The 12,121-nt window shown below is 37.0% G+C and overlaps 1 protein-coding gene across 1 annotated transcript in view; it reads left to right on the forward strand.

The window, feature by feature from the left end:
• The window catches only part of BAIAP3 (BAI1 associated protein 3), a 537,315-nt gene extending 525,432 nt beyond the window's left edge, over positions 1–11,883 (forward strand). The window contains exon 33 of the mRNA XM_053695302.1: positions 9,754–11,883. Coding sequence (XP_053551277.1) covers positions 9,754–9,854 — 101 coding nt within the window. The 3' untranslated portion in view covers positions 9,855–11,883. The remainder of the gene's footprint in view (positions 1–9,753) is intronic.
• The last annotated feature ends 238 nt before the right edge of the window (positions 11,884–12,121 follow it).

Below are 12,121 nucleotides of genomic sequence, written 5' to 3' on the forward strand. Positions count from 1 at the left end.
TGGTTTCATGGTCCTTGAGATATGTCCATTTTCATTTTTTACGTAATTATTTTTTTCTGGCAGCAATTCTAGTTTGCATCTTATTTTCCCTACTTTGTCCTTTCCTACCTTACTATTTCACCTTTCTTGGCTATACGTCAGACTAGAATACTAGAGAGGTGGGAGGGATTAAATGCTCTTAGAGCTTTGGAAATCTGCCTCCTCCTAGTCGCCAGGAGTTGAATACCAGGAGTAATGGTTCATGGACTCTCACCCCCATGAAAGAAATTAATTTATCAGGTGAGCATAGATTTAGTTTTTTAATACTTTTGTATACATCAGAAAAATAGAACACTATTGTAATCATAAAAGCATTTTTTTTTTAAATAAATATGAACTAGCATTTGCATTATAGAACACAAAAACCAAACCAAAGATTTGAAATATGTTTAAAGCAAAACTCCATTGGAATGGCGTCTTTAAACAGTAGAAAAGTCATATACATTTATGTATCATGCTAATTATTGTTCAATGCCATCATGGGGTGAGCCATTTAGTGCTGGTTAAAATGCAGAATTGAAAAAAAATATTAATGAAAAAGTCTGGATTTTTGAATAATTATGGATTTTTTTTTTCTCAAATGCAATCAGTATTCAGGGGTGGCCCTGAAATCTGGATAATGCAAACTGCTGGCCATTTGGTACTGTACTTAACTGCTCCTATGCAAAGCCAACAAGATTTCTAGGCAGATGAAGAGTAAATAATACACAACACATCTATTTGGCTTCAGCAGGGGAAATGTAAAGAGAATATGGGGAGAAACAGCACTGGATTCAGAATAGAATTACAAACCGATAAAATTGAGTAGAGCTAAAGGTGTGACTATAACTATGAACAAATAGAGACTGATTTCTGGAGGAAATGTACCGCCATCTGTATTGCAGAGTCCCCGAAAATCTGTAAACACAACCTTAAAGGGACATACCGGTCAAAATTTAAATACACATAAATTCATTACATCTTTGAATAGAAACATATTTGCAATATAAATGTATTGGCAGAAATGCTTCTGGTGTTAACATTTTTCTCTGTGTGTGCATTGCTAGATATTCTCAGTGCACCAGCATTTTAAATACTGCAGCTGCTCAGAGTGCCAGTGGGGCCTGTATCATGTCAGCCATTAGCAAACTGAGGCCTAGATTTGGAGTTTGGCGGTAGCCGTGAAAACCAGCGTTAGAGGCTCCTAACGCTGGTTTTAGGCTACCGCCGGTATTTGGAGTCACTCAAAAAAGGGTCTAACGCTCACTTTTCAGCCACGACTTTTCCATACCGCAGATCCCCTTACGTCATTTGCGTATCCTATCTTTTCAATGGGATCTTTCTAACTCCGGTATTTAGAGTCGTGTCTGAAGTGAGCGTTAGAATTCTAACGACAAAACTCCAGCCGCAGAAAAAAGTCAGTAGTTAAGAGCTTTCTGGGCTAACGCCGGTTCATAAAGCTCTTAACTACTGTGCTCTAAAGTACACTAACACCCATAAACTACCTATGTACCCCTAAACCGAGGCCCCCCCACATCACCGACACTCAACTAAAAAATTTTAACCCCTAATCTGCCGACCGCCACCTACATTATACTTATGTACCCCTAATCTGCTGCCCCTAACACCGTCGACCCCTATATTATATTGTTTAACCCCTAACCTGCCCCCCACAACGTCGCAGCCAGCTACCTACAATAATTAACCCCTAATCTGCCGAACGCAAAGAGCCGCCACCTACATTATAGCTATGTACCCCTAATCTGCTGCCCCTAACACCGCCGAGCACTATATTATATTTATTAACCCCTAATCTGCCCCCCTCAACGTCGCTTCCACCTGCCTACACTTATTAACCCCTAATCTGCCGAGCGGACCGCACCGCTATTATTATAAAGTTATTAACCCCTAATCCGCCTCACTAACCCTATAATAAATAGTATTAACCCCTAATCTGCCCTCCCTAACATCGCCGACACCTAACTTCAATTATTAACCCCTAATCTGCCGACCGGAGCTCACCGCTATTCTAATAAATGTATTAACCCCTAAAGCTAAGTCTAACCCTAACACTAACACCCCCCTAAGTTAAATATAATTTTAATCTAACGAAATTAATTAACTCTTATTAAATAAATTATTCCTATTTAAAGCTAAATACTTACCTGTAAAATAAATCCTAATATAGCTACAATATAAATTATAATTATATTATAGCTATTTTAGGATTAATATTTATTTTACAGGTAACTTTGTATTTATTTTAACCAGGTACAATAGCTATTAAATAGTTCTTAACTATTTAATAGCTATTGTACCTGGTTAAAATAAATACAAATAGTTAAAATAATTACAAATTTACCTGTAAAATAAATCCTAACCTAAGTTACAATTAAACCTAACACTACACTATCAATAAATAAATTAAATACAATTCTTACAAATAAATACAATGAAATAAACTAACTAAAGTACAAAAAATAAAAAAGAACTAAGTTACAAAAAATAAAAAAATATTTACAAACATTAGAAATATATTACAACAATTTTAAACTAATTACACCTACTCTAAGCCCCCTAATAAAATAACAAAGCCCCCCAAAATAAAAAAATGCCCTACCCTATTCTAAATTACTAAAGTTCAAAGCTCTTTTACCTTACCAGCCCTGAACAGGGCCCTTTGCGGGGCATGCCCCAAGAAGTTCAGTTTTTTTGCCTGTAAAAAAAAACATACAATACCCCCCCCCCAACATTACAACCCACCACCCACATACCCCTAATCTAACCCAAACCCCCCTTAAATAAACCTAACACTAAGCCCCTGAAGATCTCCCTACCTTGAGTCGTCTTCACCCAGCCGAGCCAAATTCTTCATCCAAGCGGAGCAAGAAGAGGTCCTCCATCCGGTAGAAGTCTTCATCCAAGCGGGGCAGAAGAGGTCTTCCATCCGATTGAAGTCTTCATCCAAGAGGCATCTTCTATCGTCATCCATCCGGAGTGGAGCGGCAGCATCCTGAAGACCTCCGACGCGGAACATCCATCCTGGCCGACGACTGAACAACGAATGACGGTTCCTTTAAATGACGTCATCCAAGATGGCGTCCCTCGAATTCCGATTGGCTGATAGGATTCTATCAGCCAATCGGAATTAAGGTAGGAATATTCTGATTGGCTGATGGAATCAGCCAATCAGAATCAAGTTCAACCCGATTGGCTGATCCAATCAGCCAATCAGATTGAGCTCGCATTCTATTGGCTGATCGGAACAGCCAATAGAATGCGAGCTCAATCTGATTGGCTGATTGGATCAGCCAATCGGATTGAACTTGATTCTGATTGGCTGATTCCATCAGCCAATCAGAATATTCCTACCTTAATTCCGATTGGCTGATAGAATCCTATCAGCCAATCGGAATTCGAGGGACGCCATCTTGGATGACGTCATTTAAAGGAACCGTCATTCGTCGTTCAGTCGTCGGCCAGGATGGATGTTCCGCGTCGGAGGTCTTCAGGATGCTGCCACTCCACTCCGGATGGATGACGATAGAAGATGCCTCTTGGATGAAGACTTCAATCGGATGGAAGACCTCTTCTGCCCCGCTTGGATGAAGACTTCTACCGGATGGAGGACCTCGTCTTGCTCCGCTTGGATGAAGAATTTGGCTCGGCTGGGTGAAGACGACTCAAGGTAGGGAGATCTTCAGGGGCTTAGTGTTAGGTTTATTTAAGGGGGGTTTGGGTTAGATTAGGGGTATGTGGGTGGTGGGTTGTAATGTTGGGGGGGTATTGTATGTTTTTTTTTACAGGCAAAAGAGCTGAACTTCTTGGGGCATGCCCCGCAAAGGGCCCTGTTCAGGGCTGGTAAGGTAAAAGAGCTTTGAACTTTAGTAATTTAGAATAGGGTAGGGCATTTTTTATTTTGGGGGGCTTTGTTATTTTATTAGGGGGCTTAGAGTAGGTGTAATTAGTTTAAAATTGTTGTAATATATTTCTAATGTTTGTAAATATTTTTTTATTTTTTGTACTTTAGTTAGTTTATTTCATTGTATTTATTTGTAAGAATTGTATTTAATTAATTTATTGATAGTGTAGTGTTAGGTTTAATTGTAACTTAGGTTAGGATTTATTTTACAGGTAAATTTGTAATTATTTTAACTATTTTAGCTATTAAATAGTTCTTAACTATTTAATAGCTATTGTACCTGGTTAAAATAAATACAAAGCTACCTGTAAAATAAATATTAATCCTAAAATATCTATAATATAATTATAATTTATATTGTAGCTATATTAGGATTTATTTTACAGGTAAGTATTTAGCTTTAAATAGGAATAATTTATTTAATAAGAGTTAATTAATTTTGTTAGATTAACATTATATTTAACTTAGGGGGGTGTTAGTGTTAGGGTTAGACTTAGCTTTAGGGGTTAATACATTTATTAGAATAGCGGTGAGCTCCGGTCGGCAGATTAGGGGTTAATAATTGAAGTTAGGTGTCGGCGATGTTAGGGAGGGCAGATTAGGGGTTAATACTATTTATTATAGGGTTAGTGAGGCGGATTAGGGGTTAATAACTTTATAATAATAGCGGTGCGGTCCGCTCGGCAGATTAGGGGTTAATAAGTGTAGGCAGGTGGAGGCGACGTTGTGGGGGGCAGATTAGGGGTTAATAAATATAATATAGGGGTCGGCGGTGTTAGGGGCAGCAGATTAGGGGTACATAGGGATAATGTAAGTAGCGGCGATTTACGGAGCGGCAGATTAGGGGTTAAAAATAATATACAGGGGTCAGCGATAGCGGGGGCGGCAGAATAGGGGTTAATAAGTGTAAGGTTAGGGGTGTTTAGACTCGGGGTACATGTTAGGTGTGTTAGGTGCAGACGTAGGAAGTGTTTCCCCATAGCAAACAATGGGGCTGCGTTAGGAGCTGAACGCGGCTTTTTTGCAGGTGTTAGGTTTTTTTTCAGCTCAAACAGCCCCATTGTTTCCTATGGGGGAATCGTGCACGAGCACGTTTTTGAGGCTGGCCACGTCCGTAAGCAACTCTGGTATCGAGAGTTGAAGTTGCGTTAAATATGCTCTACGCTCCTTTTTTGGAGCCTAACGCAGCCATTCTGTGGACTCTCAATACCAGAGTTATTTTAAAGGTGCGGCCAGAAAAAAGCCAGCGTTAGATACGCGGGTCGTTACCGACAAAACTCTAAATCTAGCCGTGAGTCATTACTAGATGATACAAGCACCTTTGGCTTTCTGATCAAGTGCTGTGTTTAAAATGCTGGTGCACGATGCATACTTACAGTTTTGAAAAAGCTATACCTTTTATTAGAAGCATCTTTGATAATACATGTATATTACAAAATTCTATTCAAAACTGAAATGCACACCTGTGGATTTAAATCTTGACTGGAGTGTCCCTTTAAAGGCAAATTAAAGAAGTTTGATATAAATTATATTTACCCATGATTAGACACTGAATAACAAATGATCTGCATACAAATAAATAGACTAGATTCTTTGTAAATTGCTTACATGAAGCTGTTTTGAAATTATCCCATGACAGATTTTTTTTTAATATCATATCCGTTTTAAACAAGTTAATTTTAAAGGGACATTAATGGAGACAATAATTTGTTTAATTAGGCGCAGTGAAACAACTTTGCAGTAAACTTTCATTATTATCCTTGAGAAAGACACCTAGTTAAGGCAAAACATGCTGGACTTGATGACTGCTCATTGGGTAATGTCATGAAGAAGGGGCGTGTTTTTTTGGAAACAGATGTGCAGATCACAGGGTGGTCCCAAAAGTGCTTAGAGACACGGCACTCTGGCTAGCTACTTAAAGACAATGCAAAAGCACCTAGCGGTCGATTCTATAAAATTTGCAAGTCTAGATAAGGTTTTCCATGCCAACCCTTGCAGGAGCAGCCCTCATGGAGTTAGACAAAAAATTAGGGGGCTCTCCCTGCAAGTGGTGAGATGTCTCACAATGAATGAGAGCTCTTTGTTAGGTAAAAGTTTGCAATGGAGTAAGAAGTACATAGGGGGGCGCCAGCTTATATTTAAACGTTAAAGTGCATGTAAAGTTAACAAAACATCTCTACATAAAAGTATATAATGGCACAAATAAACCCTAGTCTCATTCATCAAATTTTCTAAATATGTAAATTAAAGTCAATATATTGAATTTTACTAACGATTATTTTCGCCGATTCCTCCGCCTGCATTATTTGTCCCACTATTCGTTTTTGAGTGACACTTCTCTCTCTGCTTGTTATTTTCTTCCCCGGGGCGTCAGCATTGATGTTCGGCACGTCACTTTCTTCAAATGCGCATGCGTGAACAACCCGATGACGTCGCATACTCCATGCTCGTCCTTGATGTGACATAAGCTTTAGATAAATCAAAAAATATATTTTTTATGCACAAATAGTAACTTTCCTGATAATTATATATACTTACAATTTGTAAATTGTCCGTAATAAGATGTAATATTGGCAAAGAATTCAAATTTGTGCGCTGTGCTTATTGCAAGCACTAAACACTTATACTCCTTGATCGCAAAGTACTCAATGAATAGAAACATTCATTGAATACTTTGTTTATTATACGGACGGTGTTTCAACGCATGCGCGATTTGAAATGAGGAGCAGTGCTTTACAAACTTTCGGTTGCTATGCGCATGCGCGTTTTCAACAGAATTGTTGTATCGCATGCGCAAATGTCGGCACCGCTCGTGAACGAGCATCAAAAATACGTCACGTAGTAGGCGTGAAATTGTATAATGAGGGAGAGGAAACGGGCAGCAAACCAGGAAGAAGACGGTTGGGAGGAGTTCAGTGCTTCCAACTTCGATAAGTAAAACATTCAATATAATTATATTCCTTTATGTTAGTGTATTTATATTAATGCGGTTTAAGTATTAACAACATTGTGAGCAAGTAGGTTTAATCTCAACACGGAAAATTTACAATCACTTTAATATTACCCCTAATACAAATTAGAATACACTGTTTTCAGTGCACTGTACCTTAAATTTGCTGTTATTTTCGTATGCACAGGTTTTCCTTTCAGTCATTAGTGTTTTGAGTATTTTGCTAAAAGCTCGCCACCTTTTAAGTTGTGAGAGCTGTAGGGCACAAATGTTTACAGAATTACACTGGGATTTGGGAGACAATTTCATATATACACCCATGGAACACCCTTGTTCTGCACATTTTACGAAAAAACAACAGTTACGCTTTGTATTTTGTACTTGAAAACTTGAAAAAGCAAGACATTTGTGCTTACAAGTACTTAAATTACAATTTACACCAAGTATGGTTAATAGGATTTATTCCTGTTTGATTTACGTACAAATTTTAAGTTTTTGATAAAATTTGATTTTTGGTGAACAATTTTGTTAGTATTTTTGATAAAACTTAACAAAACAATTTTTTCCTGAGTATTTCTGTGTGAATGGTTCAATTAATTGTTGTGTATAATTTTTAAATTACGAATTTAATTGTGGAGTTTTGTAATGTAATGAAAACGCAATATTCCACCAAGAAAATAGGACTTTTTTTCAGACAATTTCAAAATGAGTTCCATTTTCCTTCCCTCTGCATTATGTGACAGCCATCAGCCAATCAAAACAAGCATAGACAGATTTATTATACCCCGGGTAGCGAATCATGTCCGCCCTCCAACACTAAATGTCGACAGCATACGCTGTCGGCATGTAACATTGCACAAGCAGTTCTGGTGAACTGCTTGTGCAATGCTGCCCCCTGCAGATGCGCGGCCGCTAGCAGGGGGTGTCAATCAAAACGATCGTATGAGATCAGCGGATTGCTGTTTGCTGCCTCAGAGGCGGCTGACGAGTTAAGGAGCAGCGGTCATAAGACCGCTGCTTCTCAACCCCTGTTTCCGGCGAGCCTGAAAGTAAATCATGAAAATTTACTTTTGACTTTAGTGTTACTTTAAAACTGTCACTCTAACGGCTGGAAAAGCTATCTGCACAGGGGAAATTATTCAAAATTTGTTTAGTAATGATCCAGGAACATCCTTGAACCAAAAACAGAAAAGGTCCAGCACTTGCTGCCAAAAAAACAGGTGCTACCAGGATCCTGCACGAATCCCAAATAGAATCAATGGACAAAAAATAGCAGCACCGGTTGGTATACTTCAATATTTCAAGGCTCCATCTAGTGGTCACAGGAATATTCATTTTGCACATACATTTTAGCCTGGAAAAACAATATATATGAGAAACATACATATTTATATAAAAGAAATTCCATATATTAAAAATAATAACATTTCAGTACCTAGCAAATTACAAATTTAGTTACTGGTTATTTACAAGGTGACATTCCAGTCAATTTCCATATTCATCCAGAGAGGGATGAGGGATTGAAGGGTATAAATCCAAAAGGTTTCCCTACATTTTAGGATTTTTTGTCTATCCCCCCTCTCCTAGGTCTCTTAACTTGTTCAATTACCTGAAATCTTAATTGAGATATGGTATGACCTGCTTGTAGAAAGTGATTGGACACAGGGGCATCCCTATTATTGCAACGAATATTTGATTTATGCTCATTAATCCTATCTCTTATTCTGCATGTGGATTCACCAATATATATTTTGGAGCATGGGCATTTCACAAGATAAACTACACTACACTTCTAGTTGCAAGTATAGAAGCCAGAGACCTTAAACTTCCTTCAATTTAATGGATGAATGAAGGAGTCTCCTTTGATAATACTGTTGCAATTATAAAAACCCAGACATGGAAAACTTCCTAATTTAGGGGTAGATATATTTGTCTGTATCATTCTCTTTTCAGAGAGGCTCTCATACCTCAGTAGGCTATTTCTATGCCAATGAGTTGATGGGAAGCAAAATGTGTATCACCTGTACAGGTAGCAGACTCCTCCACCATGTGGGTATATATAGAGTGGTTTAGGACATATGTATATACAACATGATTAAGGTCAGGTACTGACCGAAACGTTGTTTGTTTTTATGATGTCTCACATTAAAGGATATTGAAGTATAACAAGCGGTGCTGCTATTTTTTGTCCAGGAACATCCTTATCAGCCGATTGATTCCTGTGTCAACCAATAAACATGTAAGCTTAATTGTTTTTTTTGTTAGTCCTGATTCCATAAAAAAACTGATGCTGCTGGCTTGTAGCACTAGCTACTACTTTTAACTTTATTTCCATTTAAGTTGCTTTGCAGCTGTTCACTTTGCTTACGTGAAGACATTCCCTATAAGACATGGAGGACAAATGGACCATTCCCCTAATGAATATTGGGCAATCCTTTTTTTTTTAGTGCTTTTTGTTTGTGCACTTTTATCAAAAATGATTTTAAAAAAAATCTTTAGCAAAGTGTTATGGAAGGAGTAAAGTTTACTGTTGAAAATACCATAAAAAGCATAATCTAAATAAGTGTATACAAACATAAAAGAAACATCATCAACGTACCTAGTAAATTATTAATAGTTGTGTCTCTTTAACCCTTTTGACGAAATCAATATCAGACTGAGGGGCGTGCCTCGCAACATAGGCAGTCCCCCATGATCCGATACCAGCCTTGAAAGCACGTGATTGTATTGACGATTGCGTGATTTCATTTTTACAGCAAGTGATAACATTGGAACTTAGTTCCGATGTATACACTTTATTGCCAGCTTAAAGGGGTTAACGTACTATAAAAAAAATCTAATGTTTGTGTCTTCCTTTTTCTAGTTAAGTCAATACTGAAAATGCTGGATGGTAGATTGGACAGAGAGGCACAGGACTTTGTTAAGAAGCTCAAAGAAATGGAAAAATATATGGAAGACGACTGAATCCCTATTTATACTGTACAAAAGAAATTGGATCTAAATAATTAGTACAGATAAAAAAAATGTTTGATATTACTATAATTTGTTATTTATTGTTAAAGTTTCAGTCCATTTGAGACGACTAAAAGTTTATTAAATGTTCTTTAAATATTGTAATATCCGGTGTATCATGGAAATATTTTCTATTCCACTGTCTGAGTAATCAACCTTTTCATTCTATTCAAAGGAAATTTTGGAGCATGTTCAAAAAAAAGAATTTTGAATAACAAAGTTACTGAGAGTCAGTAAGAACCTTTAGTGCCATCTGTTGGCAAAAAACCAACACAGTAGAATATTAATAGACATTCATTTAGTGAACAGATTTATTAATACATAGTTAAAAGATTTTCACAGATATTCGGGTCCTACACTTTTTTACAAATAAATCCAGCGCCAAAAAGAGCTGAATTTTGAAGACCACAGCGATTTTCATAATTTGTTTAGTGAACAGATTTACTCATAAAAAATTGCAACACACAATTATTTCGATTTTCACAGATATTTCTGTGCAGCCATTTTTTTTTTTTACAAATAAATCCAGCACCAAAAAGAATGTAATGCCACAGACTGCTACTATTTTCGTTATTTGTTTAGAGAACTAATGCTAAAACGCAATTCTAGATATTTTATTTTCAAAAGTATAGTGATTAAATAAATCTTTGAAACATTCTTTTTTTAAAAAAGTCTTAAACATGGCTTCATCTTTAATATTTTACAACCAAGTCCAAAGCAAAAATATTTATTTATTTGTGGTAGAAGCTGAGGTGCACGGAACACGGTGTCTCGAAATACTGCAGATGTAGTAATAGGAAACTTACAAAATGCCAAACGTAGGATTGACCGATGTCCAGTATTTAGAGACAGTAAACACTTTAAGATGCAATATAAAATAATTAGTTATGCTTAGTAACACACCGTAGCAATATATTTTCAATGTTTATTTTGCCCCCCTTTTCATGTAAATTTATAGATCAGAAGAAAATATAGCAAGACTACAGAAAAATATATTTTTTTTGCAAGGTGTTTAAGTGTCCATGATTAAAGGGATATGAAACCCAAATATTTTCTTTCATTTCATGATTCAGATAGAGCAGGACATTTTAAGAAACTTTCTAATTTACGCCTATTAACAATTTTTCTTCGTTCTCTTGTTATGCTTTGTTCAATGAGCAGCAATGCACTACTGGTTGCTGACTGAACACATGCGTGAGCCAAGGACATTCGGTGTATGTATATATATATATACATCCACCAATCGGCAACTAGATCCTAGGTTCGTTGCTGCTCCTGATCTTTCATAGATAAACCTTTCAGCAAAGGATAGCAAGTGAAGGAAGCAAATTAAATAATAGAAGTAAATTTGAAAGTGGTTTAAAATTGTATTCTCTATCAGAATCACGAAAGAAAATGTTTGGGTTTCATGTCCCTTTAAACTGTGCACAACCTGATCTGTGGTCTGATGTTGGCATTCAGCTGTCATGAGCTTCAGGATCATGGGCAAATATCAGGGCCTGCAGGCAATGGGGCCCATTCTGAGATCCAATGTGGAAATAAAACTGACAAGGGCTTCAAGGTCATGATCTGATGACAAACCCAACTGCCGCTACCCACTAGTTGCACAGCTGACAGTCATAGAAATGTCTTTAATAACCAGACTGTCACTGTGCGGAATTAGACAAAAAGATTTCTGCACTGCTGGTTATACAATTAATGCCAACCATGCAATCAATCCTGTAGGGGTGCAAATAATATATAAAACTTATTAGGAAACGGTGTACACTACAGAAATATATATCATTTTTTTACATTATGCTACAAATCCAAAAGCCAGAGCACAAATAAATAAATGCAGAAATAGATTTTTTTCACCATTTTATACATCTTAAATTAAGCAATGGAGACTCTTTTAAATGGATATAAAATAGGACTTCTTTAGTAGCAATAACACAACACATTACAAAACTACGTTTTAGGTGACGATATTTTTGCAGCAGAAGTACTATATTGATTAGGGATGTGCATTTGGATCACATTTGGATCATAAGTCGGGATCCGAATGTGAAACGAGCCGCTCGTTCCCTTCGGATATTTTTGTAGTCAGTTTGATTCCTGTATAAGATCCCCACTCTAAGATCTGTATTTGCACATATCTTAGAGTGGGGATCTTTTACAGGAATCAGTACAGCTACAAAAATATCCGAAGGGAACAAGCGGCTTCTTACTTCTGCATT

The sequence above is a fragment of the Bombina bombina genome, chromosome 11 (genome assembly GCF_027579735.1).
Source record: "Bombina bombina isolate aBomBom1 chromosome 11, aBomBom1.pri, whole genome shotgun sequence".
NCBI classification, from domain to species: Eukaryota; Metazoa; Chordata; class Amphibia; order Anura; family Bombinatoridae; genus Bombina; species Bombina bombina.